General features: G+C 49.1%; 1 protein-coding gene across 3 annotated transcripts in view; it reads right to left on the reverse strand.

Annotated features, from left to right (window-relative positions):
• Positions 1-2,806: 2,806 nt before the first annotated feature.
• MPND (MPN domain containing) overlaps positions 2,807-24,347 on the reverse strand; it is a 28,819-nt gene continuing 7,278 nt past the window's right edge. For 2 of the 3 annotated variants that reach the window (XM_082206457.1, XM_082206458.1), the window contains 10 exons: positions 22,987-23,146; positions 21,679-21,754; positions 18,624-18,720; positions 17,347-17,419; positions 13,992-14,068; positions 12,478-12,646; positions 8,906-8,976; positions 7,408-7,497; positions 5,212-5,304; positions 2,807-3,523 (listed from right to left, as the gene is read on the reverse strand). In XM_082206457.1, the coding sequence (XP_082062583.1) occupies positions 3,437-3,523; positions 5,212-5,304; positions 7,408-7,497; positions 8,906-8,976; positions 12,478-12,646; positions 13,992-14,068; positions 17,347-17,419; positions 18,624-18,720; positions 21,679-21,754; positions 22,987-23,146 (993 nt within the window). In that variant the 3' untranslated portion in view covers positions 2,807-3,436. The remainder of the gene's footprint in view (positions 3,524-5,211; positions 5,305-7,407; positions 7,498-8,905; positions 8,977-12,477; positions 12,647-13,991; positions 14,069-17,346; positions 17,420-18,623; positions 18,721-21,678; positions 21,755-22,986; positions 23,147-24,347) is intronic. The other variant, XM_082206459.1, reaches the window with a different exon arrangement.

Here is a 24,347-nt window from a genome sequence, read left to right on the forward strand (position 1 = left end):
TAAATTCACTAAGAAGCTGTTTTGGGGTTCCAGACCCAATTGTGTGACGTGTGTGAGGCTGTTTTGCACCCCAGACTTCTGTTCTCTCCTTCCCCCCCCCCCTTCTCCCTCACCCCAAATATTTACCAGGACCACAGGAAGAACAAGCGAAACAAAAAAAATAAAAATATTGGGGAAGGGGCTTTGTAAATAACTGGCTTTTTAATCTGTAGCATTGTCACGCCAGGGCATAACTCCTGGCGCTTGTTCCGTTGGAGTGAAGCAAGTCTCTCTCTCTCTCTTACTCTGGACAATTTTATGTGGGGGTGGGCATGGGAAACACATCTTATTTTGTTCTTGTTAATGGGTTTATTTCTCCCCTTCTGTTTTGGAATAAAAAAACAACACGAAAAACCTTGTATCCTTGAAATAAAAAAGTATTAAATGTTTGAAGGCAGTGGGTTGTTGTTGTTTTTCGTTTCTCCTTTTGATTTTGGCGCCGTTCCTTTGTACCATTTAAAAGAGGAATGGGGGATCCTGCAGGCCCCTAGATGTCAATGGACTCCCATCTTCCCTGGCTAGCCAGCAAAGCCATTCATCAGGCATAATGGGATTTGTAGTCCCAAGAGGGCCAGGTTCAAGGGCTTGCTCTTGGTACACGAAGCCTCATTTGTGGGTTTGTCATTCTTTTTTCCCCTTTTTAAAAAATTTCAATTGCATATTTCTATAGAAATGTGGGTAACTGAATTTGGAAAACTGCAGGCAGCAGATTCATTCAAAACTTTAGGGTTGGTTTTTTGGTTTTTGCACCTGGTAGCCAACTTCTCTTTGGGGGGGGGGGAGGAAACCCCCTCCAAGAATTTATCTAAATCCTCCTTCAAAGTTTGGCAACTTGGTGGCCATCACTAATCTATGTGCTGTCCGAACTACTTTCCTTAGTCTCTCCTGAATCTTCCAATATTCATCTTCATTGTCACCAAGTGCTAGGATTATGAAGGAGGGAGGAGAGAGAGAAATCTCCCCCCCATCCCATCGACATTCTCTGCAACACACATCATTTTGCAGCCCTCTGGCTTGCTTCCCCCCTAAGCTAAAAAGCCCCAAAAGCCACGGAAGGCAACGACCCAAACCAGCAGCTTCAAATGAAAGAGCTGTAGTCTAGCTTTTCGTGGGTTTGTCATTCTAAAGGATTCAATCACAGGCGACTCCCCGTTTACACGGGGGTTACGTTCCTGGCTCCTGCATGCGTAAGGGAAATTGCAGGAAATGGGGAGCACCCTGGAGAGTCGTCCTGGCACGGGAGGAGACCCACCCCATCCTGGAGAGGGCTGCTTATGAGCCAGACGATCAGCGGAGCTTTGTTGAGCTGCTTCGCCTCCCCGCTTAACAGCTGACATGCGGGGTAGCGCAGCAGCAGTTGCCAAGGAAGCCAAAGCCCAGATTGTCCGGAGACCCTCTCCGGAGCCCAAAGAGGATGTCCTCTGGGCTCTGGGGAGGGTCTCCTCACGAGCCAGAGGCTTGTTGAGGCTGTTCAGCAAAGGCCTACCGATGCACGGGGAAGCTGAGCTGGTGAAGCAAGCCCTCGCGTGAGCCGGAGGGACAGCGGGGGCCCGGTTGACCAGGTACTCCTCATTTCTGGGTACCACTTGGCAAACAGAACACGTATGAGCAGGGAGTTGCCTATACATTTGTAATGGGTATGAGTTACTCGTGCGTAAACTGGTGCCTTTCTCTGTTAATTTGCCTTGTTAAACCTTTCTGACTGCACAGCCCCTTCTCATGGTGGCTGCCTCAGTCACTGGCAGAATCCATCAGTGGGCGTTTCTTGAACCTCTTCCAACATAAAAGTTGTTTGACCCCCAGTCTCCTCCTCCTCTCACTGCGCGGGAGTCTTCTGCGCACGGAAGGCGTGGGTAGCGGAGGACCTGGGCTCTCCTCACTGATGTCCAGTGAAGAGTCCTGGAGCCCTCTCTCCAATTCCCCCCCTCTGCCCCCCTTCATCCCTGGTGTTGCGCTGAATGGCTTCCCCCTCTACTGAGCTGTTTCTCCCCCTGCTGCTGGGTCCTTCGCCAGCATCATCTGGGAGCCTCCCCTTCGCCTCTCGCTCCGATGTCAGTTCCCTGACAACATTCAACAACAACAAAAATGAACAGAACTGCCCCATCCTCAGCAGAGGCTGACCAGAGGGAGGCCAGGGCAGGACTGTACATCAGAAAGAGATGCGACAGGCAAATCTCCTCCTGGGGCAGTTTCTTCTGCAGAGCCGTCAGAACCAGTTTGCTGGGATTCCCAGCTCTGGTCATTCCTGCCAGGAGTCCAGAAACATCTGGAGCATCACAGCTTCCCTACCCGAGAGCCACAGGAACAGATGGATGCACAGCTGCTTTTAAGGAACACAGAAAGGACAAAGCACAGGATGCGGGTGGTGCTGTGGGTTAAACCACAGAGCCTAGGACTTGCCGATCAGAAGGTCGGTGGTTTGAATCCTTACGACGGGGTGAGCTCCCGTTGCTCAGTCCCTGCTCCTGCCAACCTAGCAGTTCGAAAGCACGTCAAAGTGCAAGTAGATAAATAGGTACCACTCCGGCGGGAAGGTAAACGGTGTTTCTGTGCGCTGCTCTGGTTCGCCAGAAGCGGCTTAGTCATGCTGGCCACATGACCCAGAAGCTGTACGCCAGCTCCCTCAGCCAGTAAAGCGAGATGAGCGCCGCAACCCCAGAGTCGGCCACGACTGGACCTAATGGTCAGGGGTCCCTTTACCCTTTAGGACAAAGCAAGATTTTCAACAACCTGCCGCAACCCTGCTTTTACGCAAAGTAAGCTTCCGTCCTTTTTAGTTGCCTTTTTACTCGGTTTTTGCTGCTTCTACAGATCCGTGAAATTTTTTAGAAAGGCAACACTGCACTGCCCCCCTTTAAAAAATCTGCCCTCTTACCAGCTCAGACACACAAACCCCAAACATAGGAGGCGAGTTTCTCCCCAACCTTCACAACACGAAACATAAGACAAAACTGGAGAGTTGCGGGCTTCCGTTCCGTCACGGAAAACCTCAATGGGAGGTCAGCTGTGTCGACCAGCGCACAACGCTCTGCTGGATTGAATTCGAGATCTACCAAGGGGTCCTTTTGAGGCCTCGTAAGCCAAGTTGCTTCAGTCGACCATCTATGAAATGGGTGTGTTCTGTCCCGTGACGCCAAGCCCAGTACAGGGGAACAGATAGCTTCTCTAGCTAGGCAAATCAAAGCATGTTCTTGGCTGGTCCAGTGTTTCCTCTTAAACTTATGAAAAACCTTTCTTAAACACACACACACAAACAAACATAAAGGGTCTCCATTTCTGTCTCCACCCGCCGAGCAAGATTGGGTAGAACTGGGTTTCAAAGTGGGAAGCTTTTCACCCAAACGTCTTTCCCTAACCCCTGACCGACAGCTCCTTGAAGACATGGTTCCTCCTGGTTTCAGCTGTATTGCTTGAGGATGCTGTAGACTTGTTCCAGGATGTGTCCGAAACCTTGGTCCTTGGGTGTCCTGGAAGCCAATGAGCCCTGCAAGGAGAGAATAGCAGCTGTCAGGGGTTCAGGAGCAGAGGCGCGGGAAAGGGAGGAAACAGAGAGCGAGGGGGAGGAGTCCGAAGGGAAGATGAGTGATGACGACGACCCGAGATCCCCGAGTCTTTCCAGTGAATCGGAAGATTCACAGAAAGGAGCGCCAGTGGCTAGACCAAGGGGGAAACCGAGGGGGACTCCCCAGGGAGAAGGAACCAGAGCGGGTTCAGAGAGCAGCAGTTGGAGATCGGGGCCAACGTCCCCAGCAAAGCGTAGTGGGGAGGAAGGGCACCAGGCATTGGGATCCGGCAGCTCACCGCAGGAGGGAGGGCATGAGTCAGGAGTGGCCACACCTCCATCGGGGAGCGAAGAAACGGTTAAGCGGAAGGTGGAAGGTTGGGCGCGCACGCCAAGTTCAAATACACAGGAAGGCGGCACAGTAAGCAGCCCGGAAAGGAAGCCAGGTCCTAAAGCCCGCCGCAAGGAGGCAGAAGGGTCAGGGGGGTCCTCGTCAGCGTCAGAAGAGTCTAGGAAGGAGGGGACCCCGGGGGGCAGAGGGACCCAGAGGAGGAAGGAAAGACGCAAGAGGTGGAGCAAGGCTAGGGTATTAAGTTGGTGTGCAGGAGGCGGAGAATCAGACGGGACTTCGTCGGTCTAGCGTATAAGACGTAGAGCTGCACGCTGCAGCTTGGAAATGGAATCTGTAACTCAATAAAGACTTTTATAAAGTGAACGCTGGCTAGCGTGTCCTAAGTGAGCTGGGATCTGGAAGCAGCTCTGACAGCAGCGTTCGTCATTCGAACAGGCATGGGCACTGGGACCGAAAGTTAGCCTCAAGCAGCTTGCTAAATGCAAGTAGGCAAGAAAAAATGCTTCTCCCTTGCACAGCCCACCCACAAATCGCCGTGTGATACTTTCTCTGCCTCTCTAATTCTTACTAAATTTTTACGTTTCACAATTTAAAATAATAATTTATTATTTATACCCCGCCCATCTGGCTGGGCTTCCCCAGCCACTCTGGGCGGCTTCCAACAAAATATTAAAGTACAGCAATCCATCAAACATTAAAAGCTTCCCGAAACAGGGCTGCCTTCAGATGTCTTCTAAAAGTCTGGTAGTTGTTGTTCTCTTTGACATCTGGTGGGAGGGCGTTCCACAGGGCAGGCGCCACCACTGAGAAGGCCCTCTGCCTGGTTCCCTGTAACTTGGCTTCTCGCAGCGAGGGAATTACCTCAGTGTCCAGGCTGGACGATGGGGGTGGAGACACTCCTTCAGGTATACTGGGCCATTTAGGGCTTTCAAGGTCAGCACCAGCACTTTGAATTGGGCTTGGAAACATCCTGGGAGCCAGTGTAGGTCTTTCAGGACCGGTGTTATGTGGTCTCGGCAGCCGTTCCCAGTCACCAGTCTAGCTGCCGCATTCTGGATTAGCTGCAGTTTCCGGGTCACCTTCAAAGGTAGCCCCATGGAGAGCGCATTGCAGTAGTCCAGATCACCAGAGCATGCATAACTAGAGACTTGTGGAGTCGGAAGGGACCCCTGAGGGTCATCCAGTCCAACCCCCTGCAGCCCAGGAATCCCAGTTTAATGAATGCCCACCCCAAACCCTGTCTGAAAACCTCCAAGGAAGTAGAATCTACCATCTTCACTGGAGGTGCCACTGCCGGACAACTCTTCCTCAAGATTACCTTTAGTTTATCCAAATAGGTCTGCTCCTGGCTCCACATCTCTTGAAACTTCACTACGTCGGGCGCCGCCTTGTAAAACTCCACCAGCAGCATCTGTGAGGAAGAAAGAACAATTGAATATAAATATAGATGGGAAACGGCTATGTATGGTGAATAGTTATCTACTTTTAAAAATTTTCACCCATGATCCTTTTCTTTTACTTTATTATTTTTTCCTTTTTCCTGATATCTTTTATTTCACTCCTTTATTGTGAATAACATTTTATAGAGGTATAAAGGTAAAGGGACCCCTGACCATTAGGTCCAGTTGTGACCAACTCTGGGGTTGCGGCGCTCATCTCGCTTTATTGGCCAAGGGAGCCGGCATACAGCTTCCGGGTCATGTGGCCAGCAGGACTAAGCCGCCTCTGGCGAACCAGAGCAGCGCATGGAAACGCCGTTTACCTTCCCACCGGAGCGGTACCTATTTATCTACTTGCACTTTGGCGTGCTTTCGAACTGCTAGGTTGGCAGGAGCAGGGACCGAGCAACGGGAGCTCACCCCGTCGCGGGGATTCGAACCGCCAACCTTCTGATCGGCAAGTCCTAGGCTCAGTGGTTTGACCACATCGCCACCCGTGTCCCTTATAGAGGTATAAATAACTGTAAATATGAAAAGAGGCAAAGTATTCTCTAATTTTTTTTTCTTGGTTATTTGTATTTTCTTTTTCCTTTGTATTTTCTTTTGTTGTAAATATGTATGTTTTCTAATTTGTACTTAATAAAAATTATTAAAAGAAAAGAAAGAACAGGAATCACATTCGGACTATACCACAGGAGTGTTGTGCACAGGGCTTTTTTCCAGCCAGGACTCTGTTTAGGCAGCTCTCAGGTGGCTGCCGTTGCCATTCTAAGAAAATCCTTAATAAAATATTTAAAAAAAGAAAAGAAAACAATGGAAGGCATTCATGGTGAGTTCTGGCACCTAATTTTCTAGAAAAGATCTCCCTTGCTTTCCTTCTACTGTCATACCACAGGTTACAAACTTAATTCGCTCCGGAGGTCTGTTCTTAACCCAAAACCGTTCTTAACCTGAGGCGCACTTTCACTAATGGGGCCTCCCGCTGCCACCGCGTGATTTCCGTTTCATCCTGGGGCAAAGTTCTCAACCTGAGGTACTATTTCCGAGTTAGCGGAGTTTGTAACCCAAAGCGTTTGTAACTCGAGGTACCACTGTACTGGTTTTCCTGCAGATAAAAAACCCTGCGAGTGGCGCTGTGGTCTAAACCACTGAGCCTCTTGGGCTTGCCGATCAGGTGGTCGGCGGTTCGAATCCCCATGACGGGGTGAGCTCCCGTTGCTCTATCCCAGCTCCTGCCAACCTAGCAGTTCGAAAGCACACCAGCGCAAGTAGATAAATAGGTACTGCTCCATCAGCAAGGTAAACGGCGTTTCTGTGCGCTCTGGTTTCCGTCGCGGTGTCCCACTGCGCCAGAAGCGGTTTAGTCCTGCTGGCCACATGACCCAGAAAGCTGTCTGTGGACAAACACTGGCTCCCTTGGCCTGAAAGCAAGATGAGCGCCACAACCCCATAGTCGCCTTTGACTGGACTTAACCATCCAGTGGTCCTTTACCTTTTCCTGAATTGCAGGGCGTTGCAATAGACTACTCTTGACATCCCTTCCAACTCTACAATTCTACAGTTCATTTTTCTCCAACTGATAAACAGACTTAGGGGACAGTTGGGCTCTAAAAGGCAACCCCAAATTTCCCTCCATCACTGCGATCAGGGGCTTCTTAAGGGAATCTGACTGGCAAGAATTCGAAGGAGCCTTGGGTCTAAGACACGCATAGGCAAACTCCGGCCCTCCAGATGTTTGGGACTACAACTCCCATCATCCCTAGCTAACAGGACCAGTGGTCAGGGATGATGGGAATTGTAGTCCCAAACATCTGGAGTGCCGGAGTTTGCCTATGCCTGGTCTAAGAGGACTCTGAAGATTGACTTTCAAGCTCACGCACAATGCTTGCATTGTAAATGCCCACAGGGCTCTCTGAATGTAAGGATTGTTTCGCCATCAGTTACAAATTTTGTTTTTCAAGAGGCCTCGCTTTAGATCATCGCAGCCCTGTGTGTTTGGAACAAAAGGCGCTTTGGTGACGCAACCCGAGATTCTTCCCCCGAGCAGATGTGAAATTCAGATGAACCAAAGTTACCATCTCGTGGAGAACGTCGTTGGTGAGGAAGCCGTCTTGGACGTAGGTGACCTCAACTTCCATGGGGATGCCGTAATCATAAGGCCTTTGCTGGTGGAGGAAGAAAGTTGACCGGGGAAGGGTGGGAAGAGAGAGAGAGACACACAGAGAAGTGAATAGTATCAAATTGTGGTTTTTTTCTCTCACTCTTTTGATTTGCTCAGGAGAACCAAAGTTGTAAAGCGCCCCCTGGTGGCTTAGAGGTGCAGCTCCTCAGAGCGCACCACCTTTTTTTGAGCAACAAGTGATTTTACCCTTTTATTTATTGATTATAATATTTGTACAGCACCAACTAACACATACGCACACATGTTAACCGCAGCAAGCAATCGACAGTGTACCAAATGTCCCCTTGGGAATCAACACGGCTTAGGTCCAAAAAATATCCTGCAGTCTTTCCCCCTCTGCTAGTGCATATAATATAATAGTAGTAGTAGTAGTAGTAGTAGTAGTAGTAGTAATTTATATCTTGCCCCTCGGGCTGGGTTTCCCCCAGCCACTCTGGGCGGCTCCCAAAGGGTGTTCCACAGGGAGGGTGCCACCACCGAGAAGGCCCTCTGCCTGGTTGCCTGTAACCTCACTTCTCGCAATGAGGGAACCACAGAAGGTCCTTGGAGCTGGACCTCAGTGTCTGGGATGGACAATGGGGGTGGAGACGCTCCTTCAGGTATACTGGGCTGAGACCGTTTCATAGAATCATAGAAAAAATTAGATCATAGAATCATAGAATCCTAGAGTTGGAAGAGACCACAAGGGCCATCGAGTCCAACCCCCTGCCAAGCAGGAAACACCATCAGAGCACTCCTGACATATGGTTGTCAAGCCTCTGCTTAAAGACCTCCAAAGTGGGAGACTCCACCACACTCCTTGGCAGCAAATTCCACTGTCGAACAGCTCTTACTGTCAGGAAGTTCTTCCTAATGTTTAGGTGGAATCTTCTTTCTTGTAGTTTGGAACCATTGCTCCGTGTCCGCTTCTCTGGAGCAGCAGAAAACAACCTTTCTCCCTCCTCTATGTGGCATCCCTTTATATATTTGAACATGGCTATCATATCACCCCTTAACCTCCTCTTCTCCAGGCTAAACATGCCCAGCTCCCTTAGCCGTTCCTCATAAGGCATCGTTTCCAGGCCTTTGACCATTTTGGTTGCCCTCCTCTGGACACGTTCCCGTTTGTCAGTGTCCTTCTTGAACTGTGGTGCCCAGAACTGGACACAGTACTCCAGGTGAGGTCTGACCAGAGCAGAATACAGTGGCACTATTACTTCCCTTCATCTAGATGCTGTACTCCTATTGATGCAGCCCAGGTCCCTCGGCCAGTAAAGCGAGATGAGCGCCGCAATCCCAGAGTCTGCCACGGCTAGACCTAATGGTCAGGGGCCCCTTTACCTTTTACCTTACTACTTTCCTGCACCCCCTGCTCTCCCAAGAGCAGCTTGGTCAGGCGCTGCAGGACTCACCTCCGGAGGGGGCATAACCCAGAAGGGCGCAATCTTCGACTCCATGCCTTGGTTGGCATGGCAGTATGGACCTGAGGGGACAATAAGACAGAAGAAGAGTTTGGATTTGATATCCCGCTTTATCACTACCCAGAGGGGTCTCAAAGCGGCTAACCTTCTCCTTTCCCTGCCTCCCCCACAACAAACACTCTGTGAGGTGAGTGGGGCTGAGAGACTTCAGAGAAGTGTGACTGGCCCAAGGTCACCCAGCAGCTGCAGGTGGAGGAGTGGGGAAGCGAACCCGGTTCACCAGATTACGAGTCCACCGCTCTTAACCGCTACACCACACTGGCTCTCCAGATCATTTGGGCACCTAGCATGGGAACAGTATAAGCTAAACAAATTTACATATAAGCTAAACAAGCTATAGCTTAGGGACGCACTCTCTTGGGGGCCCCAAAAAAATTTAAAGGGAAAGAAAACTGGATGTATATTTCCAAAATATAAGATAAAAGACAAAAACCTACATACAGCAACAGTGTTTTGTGTTGTGCAGGCTCCTATGATGTAAGTCAGGCATAAGCAAACTTGGCTTCCAGATGTTTTGGGGCTACAATTCCCATTATCCCCGACCACTGGTCCTGTTAGCTAGGGATGATGGGTGTTGTAGTCCCAAAACATCTGGAGGGCCGAGTTTGCCTATGCCTGGGGTAAGTCATGGGCCCCGCCTACTAGCCTGCTCCCTAAAATATCCCTGGTTTGCTCCTTTCTATATATAGGGTGCCTACATTCTGCATGGACTGGTTGCACGGCAACATGGGCAAATGGCTTGAGATACCTATGAGGTCCATAAATTACCATATAGCATACATTCAGCACAGAAAAACAGTGACAATTGGTTGTTGACAAAGGACAGCTGGACATATAAAGGGCCCCATTACCTTCCGTGGCTTAGGGCCTCATCGAACTGCATGGGAAACTCAAATGGCACAACCTTCTCTCTCCAGGTTCGCAAGGCAATTTACAGTGGTGCCTCGCAAGACGAAAAGAATCCGTTCTGTGATTCTCTTTGTCTAGCGGTTTTTTCGTCTTGCAAAGCAAGCCCATTGACGGATTAGCGCTATTAGCGGCTTTTAGCGGCTTATCTGCTGATCGGATCAGCTGATAAGCGGCTTAGAAAAAAGGGGGGGAAGGGAAAAAACCAGCAGGAACTCGCAAGACATTGTCGTCTTGCGAAGCAAGCCCATAGGAAATTCATTTTGCGAAGCACCTCCAAAACGGAAAACTCTTTCGTCTAGCGAGTTTTCCGTCTTGCGAGGCATTCGTCTTGCGGGGCACCACTGTAACAAAACGACGTCCTGCCGCCCCATCCCTGTGTCCCCAGTTCTGGGCATTCTTGCCACACAGATTACTCGGAAGGAGGAAAAAAGCAACTCTGACAATTGAGGGGATGGAGCAACTGCCCTGTGGGGTTGCAACACTTGGGGCTTTTCCGTTTAGAGAAAAGGCGAGTGAAAGGGGGAATGTGATAAGAGGTTCATAAAATAGGTCAGATGATAGAGCGTGAAACTCTTAATCTCAAGGTTGTAGGTGTTGATCCATTGTGCCTCATTAAGTCCAGGGTCAACACAGCCATCTACCAGGAGATTTTGGAGCACTTCATGCTTCCTTCCGCAGATGAGCTTTAAGGGGATGCTGACTTCATTTTCCAGCAGGACTTTGGCACCTGTCCACACTGCCAAAAGTACCAAAACCTGGTTCAATGCCCATGGGATTACTGTGCTTGATTGGCCAGCAAACTCGCCTGACCTGAAGCCCATAGAGAATCTATGGGGCATTGCCAAGAGAAAGATGAGAGACATGAGTCTGAGCAATGCAGAAGAGCTGAAGGCTGCTATTGAAGCACCCTGGTTTTCCATAACACCTCAGCAGTGCCACAGGCTGATAGCATCCATGTCATGCCGCATTGAGGCAGTAATTGATGCAAAAGGGGCCCAAACCAAGTACTGAGTACATTATGCATGCTTCTACTTCTCAGAGGTCCAATATTGCTCCATTTGCAGTCCTGGTTTTGCTGATTTCATTTAATATTCTAATTTTCTGAGATTGTTAATTTGGGGTATTCATCAGCTGTACGCCATAATCTTCACAATTATAACAAATAAAAGCTTGACATATCTCGCTTTGCATGTTGTGAGTCTATCTCATATATTAGTTTCACCTTTTAAGTTGAATTAGTGAAATAAATGGACTTTTCCACGATGTTCTAATTTTCCAAGTTTCACCTGTCTCTAAATGGGTCTTGGCAATTTCCATACCAAAAAGGGGTCAGGTTTTATGCACCCAGTTGCTTCGAGCTGCACAATATCTGCAATAATTGAGGCATCTGGTCAGCAGCGTAGCGTGGGTTGTCAGCACCCGGGGCAAGGCAAGTAATTTGCATCCCCTAACCCGGGGCAAGGCAAGTAATTTGCACCCCCTAACCCCTAACCTGCTGCCGCTGCCAGCTTCTTCTTGCTGCTGCCTGGTCTGGTCTGGTGTGGTTCTCTCCCGCGCTCAGCGCTGCGCTGGGCGGCCGCTGCACTGTCCCTCCCCCAGATAGTCCCTCGCCCTCTCTCCACACCGCACGCCTGGCACCCCCCCTCCACAGTGGGCGGGGACCCAGCGGCTCGGATCAGATTCGCACAGCCAGCACTGCAGTGAGAGAGAGTGAGCGAGCCAGGTAGGGGCAGAGAGCTGCGAGTGCGAGCGCAGCCCCCCCAGATGTTGCGCCCGGTGCGGCCGGCCCCCCCTGCACCCCCCACGCTACGCCACTGCATCTGGTTGGCCCGTGGGAGCAGAAGGTGCTGCATCAGACAGGATCAGACACCAGGAGCAATCCGTAAAGGAGAAACATTGGGGGAGGTACATTGCTGCCTGTTTCTGCACCTAACGTTTGCAGAGTGCTGCGAGACGGTGGGCTGTGCGATGGCCTGGGATTCGGAGGCTGGACCTGAGGGATCCCGGCCTGCGCAGGAGTCCCCGCCTCCAGAACCAGCTGAGCCGGGGCTGGGGCTTGAGCCTGAAAGGTCCTCACCTGTGCTGGGTCCTCAGGTGAGACTGCTCTGGCTCCTGAGGTGATGGAGGACCCATTGCCTGCAGGTGCTCCACTCTCAGCCCTGTCAGGGGAAGCTGAGGTTGCCTCTGGGTCCGGTAACCCTCCAGCCTCTCCTGAGCTGCAGAGGCTCAGGGCAGAGAGGCGGAGGGAACTTAGTTCCTGCAGGAGGAGTGCTCGCCTCCAGGCCAGGAGAGGCGAGTCACCTGTGGACCGGGGCCGCCCTATGCCTCGGGGCAGATAAAAGCCAGCCAGCCCCAGTCCCAGGTTGCAGGAGCAACATTGTTGGTAGGCTGTTCCTGCCTGCACCCTGTCCTGCCAGAGCTCCTGACCTCACCTAACTCCCTGCCTTGAACCCAGCTACAGCTTTGACGGACAGCCTCCATACTGCACCCTCGACCTCGGACTGGACTTTGACCTCGCCTCATGGTTAACCCATGGGACCAGCACAGGCTGTTTCGTTTGGGTTGTAACTGACGCGCAGCCTTCTGCCACTTACCGCAGATGAGTGCCAAGCAAGGCTGGAAGCTGTTGCTGGTTCCCTGGAGCTTCAGCTGGTAGTCCATTTGAGTATCGATGTCCTGGAGGGATGGCAGGGCATGGCTGAACGGGTGGCTGTGATACCAGCCCACCAGGGAAAGCCCACGCATAAAAAGGTTCTGGCATATCTGAAGACAAGAGGAAAAAGGATGTCGCGTTTCAGCAGTCTTAAGCATATCCAGAAGAATGGATGCTTTTGAATTCTGGTGCTGGAGGAGACTCTAGAGAGTCCCATGGACTGCAAGAAGATCAAACCTCTCCATTCTGAGGTAAATCAGCCCTGAGTGCTCACTGGAAGGACAGATCCTGAAGCTGAGGCTCCAAGACTTTGGCCACCTCATGAGAAGAGAAGACTCCCTGGAAAAGACCCTGATGTTGGGAAAGATGGAGGGCACAAGGAGAAGGGGACGACAGAGGACGAGATGGTGGGACAGTGTTCTCGAAGCTACCAGCATGAGTTTGACCAAACTGCGGGAGGCAGTGGAAGACAGGAGGGCCTGGCGTGCTCTGGTCCAGGGGGTCACGAAGAGTCGGACACAACTAAACAACAAATGTATGCTACTACTGCGGCCCGTGTTTTGTTAGCCCCAAAATGGAAAACAAGCGAGTTCCCAACCAAAGAAGAACACCCTCGAACAGGGAGCAACTTGTCTTCCCATCATCCTCATCCAAGCTGTTTTCCCGTGAGTTATACTTCCAAGACAGCTGGAGGGCAAAGGAAGAATCGAACAAACAATCCATGGGGCAGTCGTGGTGCCCACTACTGTAGTGATCAGGTGGGATTACTATGAGGAATTATAACAAATATAGAGTAAGCCATCTGTGTCAGCAATGAAAGCATTGCGTTGACTGGGTTTAAACTATTTTGATATGATTCTTGATCAATTCACACCTCTGCATCCCGGTTCCATTTCTCTTTCTTGACAAGTCACATACCCACTTAGACAGGCAGGCGTCCTGGGTCATCAAAGACAGTGGGCAGTTTCTTTGATGTAGCTTTTCTGATATGTTAATCTTAGGATGTTAGGGCCAGGAAACAGATCTCACCTGAAGGTGATAATGATCACTGTCTTCCTGGCCATCCTACTTATCATGTTTATTACTTGTTTATCACCTCCAGGGGTTGCCAAATGCACTCCTTTGTAGGTCTGTTCTTGGTTTACCCCGGAAATATGTGTGCTTAATTAGTTAATTAACTTTGTCCCCACATGGGGTTTGTTGAAATGCTCAGAAGAAATCTGATTGGTTCTTACGAACATTCTGTAAAAGTTCTTTTGTGAATAAAACGACCTGGGCCGAGGGGTGGAGAGACAGAGACATTATTATACGCACCCTTCCCAGAGTCTTGCTGGTTCAAGCCTCTGTGTGTATTCTTCTTAATCAGAGTTCAATCCTTCCTTTACTTTGAGAACGCCTCACACTATCCCATGTTGGAGTCCAGCACCACCATTACTAATGTTATGAGCTCCTTACCTCTTCTTCAACAGCAGCTGCTAAGTCCCCGTCCGCAAGGCGTGATCGGCAAGGGAATGCCCTCAGCACCGTTAACACTGATTTAAAAAAGAAAAGATGTGTGAGAGCTTGAAAGTCAATCTTGAGAGTCCTCTTAGACCAGGCATAGGCAAACTCCGCCCCCCCCAGATGTTTGGGACTACAATTCCCATCATCCCTGACCACCGGTCCTGCTAGCTAGGGATGATGGGAGTTGTAGTCCCAAACATCTGGAGGGCCGGAGTTTGCCTATGCCTGTCTTAGACCCAAGGCTCCTTCGAATTCTTGCCAGTCAGATTTCCTTAAGAAGCCCCTGATCACAGTGTTGGAGGAAAATTTGGGATTGCCTTTTAGAGCCCAACTCTCCGCCAACTCTCAGTGTCCCCTAAGTCTGTTTATCGGTCGGAGAAAAATGAACCGTAGAATTGTAGAGTTGGAAGGGATGTCAAGAGTAGTCTATTGCAACGCACTGCAATTCAGGAAAAGGTAAAGTACCACTGGATGGTTAAGTCCAGTCAAAGGCGACTATCGGGTTGTGGCGCTCATCTCACTTTCAGGCCGAGGGAGCCAGTGTTTGTCCACAGATAGCTTTCTGGGTCATGTGGCCAGCAGGACTAAACCGCTTCTGGCGCAATAGGACACCGTGACAGAAACCAGAGCGCACAGAAATGCCATTTACCTTCCCACCACAGCAGTATCTATTTATCTACTTGCACTGGTGTGCTTTCAAACTGCTAGGTTGGCAGGAGCTGGGACCGAGCAATGGGAGCTCACTCCATCATGGGGATTCGAACTGCCGACCTTTGGATTGGCAAGCCCAAGAGGCTCAGTGGTTTAGACCACAGCCCCACCCGCGTCCCTACAACACTGAAAGAGAACCAAGGGATCACTGGTTTTGGTCAACCAATGCCCTTCTGCTTTGGGCCAGACATTAGCAGATATACTGCCTTGAGGCTTTTGTTTAGCTGCCCTAACTAACCCTCTCTTCTAAGGGTTTAGGAATGGAGCCAGCTGCCCTATATCAAGTCAAGGCATCAGTCCGTCTCTCCCAGTATCGTCTCCCCTGACTCTCTAGTCTAGGACAAGGGGAACGAACCTCTGCCAGATGGGCCAATCTTCTCTCTCCAGGAGTTCCGATTTGGCCCTCCAGGTCGGTTATATCGAAGCCATGCCCACCTGTCAATCATCAGAGGCCCCTCCAATGGGCGAGTGAGACCAGCTGATTGGCAGGGTTGAATTCTGCTGATGAGCCGAGAGTTAAATCCTGGCCAGTTCAAGCCCTGATAAAACAAAGGTTCTCCGCCTTGCCGTGTTAGCAGAGACTTGCTGCCTGCGGGGTGCTTTGACGTCCCAACTTTGGGACTTCAAAGCAGCAAGTCACCTGATGTCCTTGTGGCGTCAGGTGACTGGCAGGCTGGTGGCACCATCCACCTGTCAAATTTGGCCTACGAGGCCAATCCTGATAAGAATGAGGCCCATGGGGCCAAAAATGTTCCCCACTCCTTCTCCAGGTCTTCAGCTGGGGCTTGCAGCTCTGCCTGGAGAATCAACCTGCGACTTACCCCACCAAAAGAAATAGGGTTTTGAATAAACATTGTGGGTTAAACCACAGAGCCTAGGACTTGCTGATCAGAAGGTCGGCGGTTCGAATCCCCGCGACAGGGTGAGCTCCCATTGCTCGGTCCCTGCTCCTGCCAACCTAGCAGTTCGAAAGCACATCAGAGTGCAAGTAGATAAATAGGTACCACTCCGGCGGGAAGGTAAACGGCGTTTCTGGACGCTGTTCTGGTTTGCCAGAAGCGGCTTAGTCCTGCTGGCCACATGACCCGGAAGCTGTACGCCGGCTCCCTCGGCCAATAAAGCGAGATGAGCGCCGCAACCCCAGGGTCGTCTGCGACTGGACCTAATGGTCAGGGGTCCCTTTACCTTTCTATAAACAGAAACACAGAAAGAAGCCTTCGACCAAGTCAAGTTTTCGTTCCACCTGAGTTCAGCACCTTTGTTCATTCATTCCTGCAGTTCCTGTTCAGCTGTATTATTATTATTATTATTATTATTATTATTATTATTATTATTGCTTAGGTTAGCATCTGCAATCTGAAATTTGAGATCAACTTTGAGACAAATTTCTGCTTGGTTGCCTTAAGCATCTCTTTTAATTAAATACACTTTAAAGGAAAGGCGGGGAGAGGAACTTTGGAACATTTCCGCCATTTTTGCCGACATGGCAAAAATGATTGCAGCAATCAGGGGCTGCTCCAATCAAAAATTCTATACAGAATGGGAATGCATGAAGAAATATGGTGTTAAATCAGAACTCTTAGTAGGCAATTGTTAAGCATGTAAGGACAAAAGAAGTAATTATAATTTAACAGTTTTCAAGTTACTCTATTTTATCAAAGCAACTAGAAAAAATATATATTATGATGGGAAATCTCACACAGGCGAAGGGAAGCAGTGGGGAGGAGGGGAGGGTTAGGTTCAATTTGGGAAATAAAATAATATTGTTGTTGTTGTTTAGTCGTTTAGTCATGTCCGCCTCTTCGTGACCCCCTGGACCAGAGCACGCCAGGCCCTCCTGTCTTCCACTGCCTCCCGCAGTTTGGTCAAACTCATGCTGGTAGCTTCGAGAACACTGTCCAACCATCTCGTCCTCTGTTGCTCCCTTCTCCTTGTGCCCTCCATCTTTCCCAACATCAGGGTCTTTTCGAGGGAGTCTTCTCTTCTCATGAGGTGGCCAAAGTCTTGGAGCCTCAGCTTCACGATCTGTCCTTCCAGTGAGCACTCAGGGCTGATTTCCTTCCGAATGGAGAGGTTTGATCTTCTTGCAGTCCATGGGACTCTCAAGAGTCTCCTCCAGCACCAGAATTCAAAAGCATCAATTCTTCGGCCATCAGCCTTCTTTATGGTCCAGCTCTCACTTCCATACATCACTACTGGGAAAACCATAGCTTTCACTATATGGACCTTTGTCAGCAAGGTGATGTCTCTGCTTTTTAAGATGCAAAGGATATAATCGATTCTCATAGAATAGTAATATATTGTAACCAGAATAGAAGTTCAAAAGGGGAAGTAAATGTACTTTTGGTATTTTCATTATTGTAATAGTTATTATTATTTCTTATCGGTAGAAGGCAATGTTAATTTAGACTGCTTTGTATATATATATATTTTTAAAGTAAAATTTAAAAATAAATAAACAAACAATAAAATAAATAATAAAATAAAATAAATAAACAATAAAATAAATAATAAAATAAAATAAATTAACAATAAAAAAAGGAATTTGGAACATTTCAGCTCCACTCCCTTTGCTAGTTACCGCAGGGAAACTTACGCTGGCTGTTGGTGTCCCAGCGACCGCCGAGATAGCCAGTCACTTCACTCTTCGTCAGGTGACTATGGAAGTCCTAAGAGGAAAGGGGAGGGAGAGCACAGGTTTGGAGGTTTGGTCACCCTTGGGTGCTATGGTCACACTCTGGGTGCTGCTGGACTCCAGCTCCCATAATCCCTGCATTGCACGGGGATATGACTAGATGACTCTTAGTGTCCCTTCCAACTCTACAATGCTGTATTCCTCATATCAGAATCCAAGCTATCAGATTTGTGGATTCCTCCCTCCACCCCCAAAAGCGCTACCTCTCTTTTAAATCAGAACCAGTGAAGATCCTGTGTGAGTGTCTGGAGGCGGTCAGAGGATGGATGGCAGTTGAATCCTGACAAGACAGAAGGACTGTTTCGTGGGGACAGGGTGGGTGTGGATGTGGAGGACTCCCTGGTCCTGAATGCGGTCACTGTCCTCCTGAACGACCAGGTGCGCAGCCTGGGAGTCATTTTGGACTCACAGCTGTCCATGGAGGCGCAGGTCGATTCTGTATCCAGGGCAGCTGTCTATCAGCTCCATCTGGTACGCAGGATGAGACCCTCCCTGCCCACAGACTGTCTCGCCAGAGTGGTGCATGCTCTGGTTATGCCCCGCTTGGACTACTGCAACGCGCTCTACATGGGGCTACCTTTGAAGGTGACTCGGAAACTACAACTAATCCAGAATGCGGCAGCTAGACTGGTGACTGGGAGCAGCTGCTGAGACCATATAACACCAGTCTTGAAAGACCTACATTGGCTCCCAGTACGTTTCCGAGCACAATTCAAAGTGTTGGTGCTGACTTTTAAAGCCCTCAACGGCCTCAGCCCAGTAGACCTGAAGGAGCGTCTCCACCCCCATCGTTCTGCCCAGACGCTGAGGTCCCGCTCCAAGGGCCTTCTGGCGGTTCCCTCACTGCGAGAAGTGACGTTACAGGGAACCAGGCAGAGGGCCTTCTCGGTGGTGGCCCCCGCCCTGTGGAACACCCTCCCATCAGATGTCAAAGAGAACAACAACTACCAGACTTTTATAAGACATCTGAAGGCAGCCCTGTTTAGGGAAGTTTTTAATTTTTGATGTTTTATTGTATTTTTAATATTATATTGGGAGCTGCCCAGAGTGACTGGGGAAACCCAGACAGACAGGTGGGGTATAAAGAATAATTTATTATTATAGTATTACAGAGGTGGTTGCTTCTTCCCTTGCCTCTTGGTGGGGCTGGCCAGGGCCCTGCCAAATGTCCAACGTACCACTAACAAAAGGACGTTGCTGGAGATGGCGACATTGAAAGGCTGGAACTTGTTAAGGGCTGCGAAAGACGTCACTTCCACCAAGGTGTGGGGATTCCTAAAGGCAGACAAAGAAACGGCCATCATGAGTACTACTAGCATTAAATATATATATATATATATATTAATGAGCCGAATGCAAAGGCTTTTAAATACGACTTAAGCTGCCTTGGGGCAGTCAATCCTGTATTTATTTGTTAAACGCCCGAGAATCACAGGAAGGCTTACCGTATAAACGAATTGCAGTATAAATGTATGGCATGTTTTGTTTGTGAAAAATTCCTTCCCAAACAAAGCCCGTTAGATTGGTTTACATCATCAAATATCCTTTATTAGGCATAAGGTAAAGGTAAAGGGACCCCTGACCGTTAGGTCCAGTCGTGGCCGACTCTGGGGTTGCGGTGCTCATCTTGCTTTATTGGCCGAGGGAGCCGGCATACAGCTTCCGGGTCATGTGGCCAGCATGACTAAGCCGCTTCTGGCAAACCAGAGCAGCGCACGAAAACGCCGTTTACCTTCCCGCCAGAGTGGTACCTATTTATCTACTTGCACTTTGAGGTGCTTTCGAACTGCTAGGTTGGCAGGAGCAGGGACTGAGCAACGGGAGCTCACTCCGTCGCGGGGATTCGAACCACCAACCTTCTGATCGGCAAGCCCAAGAGGCTCTGTGGTTTAACCCACAGCGCCATCTGCTATTAGGCATAGCAAACCACATGTTATCAAACAGACACTATATACAAATTGTGCAAAATACGAGCTCAGCATAACAACGTTTGTCCCAGTCAGATCTTTAACTCCTGAGGAAATCAATTTGCATAAATAACACAATACAACACTACCACATCACCAATCAATTAAGAGCCACTAAATCTCTTTATAATGGCCCAGTCTTTCTACATGGACAGCACTCAAAAATTCAGCCACTATTAAAGTACCGTATTTTCTGCTCTATAAGACTCACTTTTTCCCCTCCTAAAAAGTAAGAGGAAATGTGTGTGCCTCTTATGGAGCGAATGCAGGCTGCGCAGCTATCCCAGAAGCCAGGACAGCAAGAGGGATCGCTGCTTTCGCTGCGCAGCGATCCCTCTTGCTGTTCTGGCTTCTGAGATTCAGAATATTTTTTTTCTTGTTTTCCTCCTCCAAAAACTAGGTGCGTCTTGTGGTCTGGTGCGTCTTATAGAGCGAAAAATACGGTAATTTGATCATTCCTGTCAGGTCCTGAACTGTTGGTATCATAGAATTCAGCCTACTGAGTTGTAAGGCCTCTAATAATTGCCTTCTGGCATAAATGCCAAAATCACAAGAAAAGAAAATATGCCCAAAAGTATCAGGTTCCTCGTTAGAGTGGTTAAAAAAACAACAACATTTTCTTCAGAATCGGTTTACGCAAATGTGTTCCAGACCCATCTTGCATTCAGCAAGTCGTTATTTTTGCTTTCTGACTATTTTGCCGAAATCTGCACAAACGCTGCGGCGTATCGCAAAGTGCCGTTGCAAGGCGAGGGGAAACTGTTTCAGCCCGGGGGCCACACTCCCTTCCAGGGGCCAGAGCCAAAAGTGGGAGGAGCAATACATGTAAATTTCATGAATCGAATAACATTGACTCACCCCCCTCTGCCCTCCCCAGCTAGCAGGAGGCCTTGCTAAAGGTTCTCTCGCTGCGGGAAGCCAAGTTACAGGGAACCAGGCAGAGGGCCTTCTCGGTGGTGGCGCCCACCCTGTGGAACGCCCTCCCACCAGATGTCAAACAACTACCAGACTTTTAGAAGACATCTGAAGGCAGCCCTGTTTAGGGAAGCTTTTAATGTCTGACAGACTATTGTATTTTAATCTTTTGTTGGATGCCGCCCAGAGTGGCTGGGGATTCTCAGCCAGATGGGTGGGTTATAAGTAATAAACAACAACAACAACAGGCGGGGTATAAGTAATATATTATTATTATCATTACGCCCACGGGCATGTTCCGGCTCGGGGAAACACTGTAGGAGAGTGCAAGAATTGAGGGTGCTTTCCAGGGGCCGGCGAGAGAAGTCTAGAGGGCCACATGGTGAATTCCAGCCAGAGTTTTCTCTTTTACATTGTTGGCCGCATTTCAGCAAACTAGCTTCTCGAGCCGCGGCTGAAATCCTGCCTCCCCACCCACCAACTCAAAACAGAGGCATCCATTCTCAAGTCTGCCTTCTGCTTTTTAAATTACCGTATTTTTTGCACCATAACACTCACTTTTTTCCTCCTATAAAGTAAGGGGAAATGTCTGTGCGTGTTATGGAGCGAATGCCTGCGGGTGGCGGGGGGGGGATCTGCTGCAGTCGTGAGCAGAGGATCCATGGTTCCCCTTCCTTCCCTCCTCTGTGGCTCGCTTTGAAACAGCAAAGCGGGAGAAGAGCCGCTGAGTGGGGAGGAGAGAGGGACAGAGAGCCTGCTTGCTTTAAAGGAGCAAAGTGGGAGAGGAGAGGAGCCTTCTCCCCTTAAACCCCTCTTCTGCATTATTAGCAGCATCCTTCTCCACACACCCTACACGTGCTCCTTGTCCCTTGAGTGCTTTTCCTTCCCTCCCCACTTAAAACGTGGTTACAAAGCACGGATCCACATGGATCCTCAGGATTTTTCCACTGGGTCACCCCAAATTCACCATCAGATCACATAGCATGTCCCTGGCTACATCTTGCACCAAAAAAATCACGCACCCACTGTTGCCTGGGGCCTCAGTGGTGCAAAAACGTGGTTACAAAGCATGGATCCACATGGATCCTCAGGATTTTTGCATTGGGCTACTCCAAACTCACTGCCAGATCACATGTCTGTGGCCACAGAATGAACCACAAAAATCATATATCCACTGTTTCGTTTAGAATATTTTTTTTCTTGTTTTCCTCCTCTAAAAACTACGTGCGTGTTATGGTCGGGTGCGTGTTATAGAGTGAAAAATACGGTAGATGTCACCCTCTGAGCACAGCTGCACACAAGACATGCGTCTCTAGCTACTGAGAGGATTTCATACATACGATGGACGTACCTGGCAGAGTCCCGACTCCCCAGGCTGCAATAACGGACAGGGATTCGATTCCTGCAGTCCAGCCTTTTGCTGCTATCTGCTGTTAAAAACAAAGCGACTGGCCATCACTGAGCTAAATTGAGCCATGAAATGCAAAATTAAACATCTCCACCCTCCGTTTCAACACCTTTCATTGTTGCACCATTTAAGCAGGTTTATTTTATTCTGCATTTTAATTGCGGGTGTTTGTGCTTCGTTTTGTTTACAAAATGTATTTTTTTTATACATAGCATAACCATTGTGACCTTTATCAAAGGGTAGCGCTAGCTACTGGTTTTCCCAGTAGTGATGTGTGGAAGTGAGAGCTGGACCATAAAGAAGGCTGATCGCCAAAGAATTGATGCTTTTGAATTCTGGTGCTGGAGGAGACTCTTGAGAGTCCCATGGACTGCAAGAAGACCAAACGTCTCCATCCTGAAGGAAAGCAGCCCTGAGTGCTCACTGGAAGGACAAATCCTGAAGCTGAGGCTCCAAGACTTTAGCCACCTCATGAGAAGAGAAGACTCCCTGGAAAAGACCCTGATGTGGGGAAAGATGGAGGGCACAAGGAGAAGGGGACGACAGAGGACGAGATGGTGGGACAGTGTTCTTGAAGCTACCAGCATGAGTTTGACCAAACTGCGGGAGGCAGTGGAAGACAGGAGTGCTTGGCGTGCTCTGGTCCAGGGGGTCACAAAGAGTTGGACACGACTAAACGACTCAACAACAACAACCATGCTAGCCAAAATTCCTTCCTGCAGCGGGGGGAAGTCTGTTTTCCAAGAATCTGTGAGGACATCAGTTCTGACAAATTTCTTTTATTTCAGAGCGTCTTGCTGTATAAAGATCTGTTTGTGGAGTCAGACTGTTTTGCGGTCGCATATGTAATAAAAATATACAGTCGTACCTTGGTTGTTGAACGCCTTGTGACTCAAATGTTTTGGCTCCTGAACAATGCAAACCTGGAAGTGAGTGTTCCGGTTTGCAAACTTTTTTTGGAAGCTGAACGTCTGACGTGGCTTCTGCAGCCAATCAGAAGCCGCGCCTTGGTTTTTGAACGTTTTCGGAAGTCGAACGGACTTCCAGAATGGATTCCGTTTGAGAACCAAAGTATGACTGTACTAAGTTTATGGGTGTTTTTAAAGTATGAGCGAAATTGTTTCGTTGTGTATTTAAATCACAAATAATAGGGTTTTAAAAAAAATATATAATTGGTTTTACATTTGTAAACTGCTTAGAAGCCCATTTTGGCAAGCCAGCGGCATATAAATCAATACTACATTGACATACCTGAGCTGTGCAATTCTGCAAGACTTTTCGCCTGCTGCTTCCGGGTCTTGTCCTCCAATTTCTTAGCTAGCATGGACTCTGAGAGGACTGACTTAACCCCCTTGGCTTCTTCTTCCTCCTCATCGGCAAGCTCATCCTCTTCCCCTTCGCTCACTAAACTCTGGGGGAGGAAAAGAGATGCAAAAGCCGTCAGAGAGGACAGTCTCCCCACTGCTACTCAGCCTACAAGAGCTGTCATGTGAGGAAGTAAGAATAGCTTCAGTTGCTCCAGCTGGCTTCAGATCGAACGTCCAGAGCTGTTTGACAGTGGGCCAGAATGCATAAGGCAGAGGCAGTTTCTGCAATATACAGTTGCCAACTCAAATTTTCGTGCATGAAAGAGTTAACCTGAGCCCGGAACCCAGGTAGCAAGTGGGTGTGGCTTAGCAGGCCCTCTGCTTCCCCACTTTTTCTCTGTGCTTCATGCAAGAAGCAAAGAAGGAGCCATGCGGACAATGGCTCCCAGCTGCAAGAAAAACCAAGTGAACTGAATCCTTCAAAAAAGGAGATCTTATAGCCTGCAACCCAAAGATTGCATGATCCTCTTTGGAAGTAAGTACAGTGGTACCTCGGGTTACATACGCTTCAGGTTACAGACTCCACTAACCCAGAAATAATACCTTGGGTTAAGAACTTTGCTTCAGAATGAGAACAGAAATTGTGCTCCAGCGGCACGGCAGCAGCAGGAGGCCCCATTGGCTAAAGTGGTGCTTCAGGTTAAGAACAGTTTCAGGTTAAGAACGGACCTCTGGAACGAATTAAGTACTTAACCCGAGGTGCCACTGTAAAGTTATTTTCTTTTAAAGTCATTTGAAACCTTTCTTCATTTTTGTTTTACTGCCAGCTGACAGATTTGTCCATTTTAAATTCTGGAAACTCTGTGAGCAAAAATAAACAAACCACTTACTGTGATTTATTCTAGCCTAAGTATTTTTGTGGGTGTCAGGGAACTGACATCAGAGGCACGGGAGAAGGAGAGGGTCTCTGATTCTGCAGGAGAAGGTCCCAGCGCTAGGGGAAGACTCGGCTGGGAAGAAGGGGAAGGGAATAAGTGTAACACCAGGGATCCAGGAGAGCAACGGGACCAGGAGGTGCAGGGGCTCCAGGACTCTTCGCTGGAAGTTAGTGAGGAGAGCCCAGGCACCCCGCTACCCATGCCCACCCTGCGCAGGAGACTCCTGCGCAGTGAGAGGCGGAGACGCTTGGGCATCAAACAGCTCTTATGTTGGCAGCGCTTTAAGAAACGCCCACAGACAGATTCTACAAGTGACTAAGGACAGCCACGCTGAGATGGGCTGTGCAGTCTGAAGGGTTTAACCAGG

The sequence above is a fragment of the Podarcis vaucheri genome (genome assembly GCF_965113315.1).
Source record: "Podarcis vaucheri genome assembly, chromosome: 18".
Lineage (NCBI taxonomy): Eukaryota > Metazoa > Chordata > Lepidosauria > Squamata > Lacertidae > Podarcis > Podarcis vaucheri.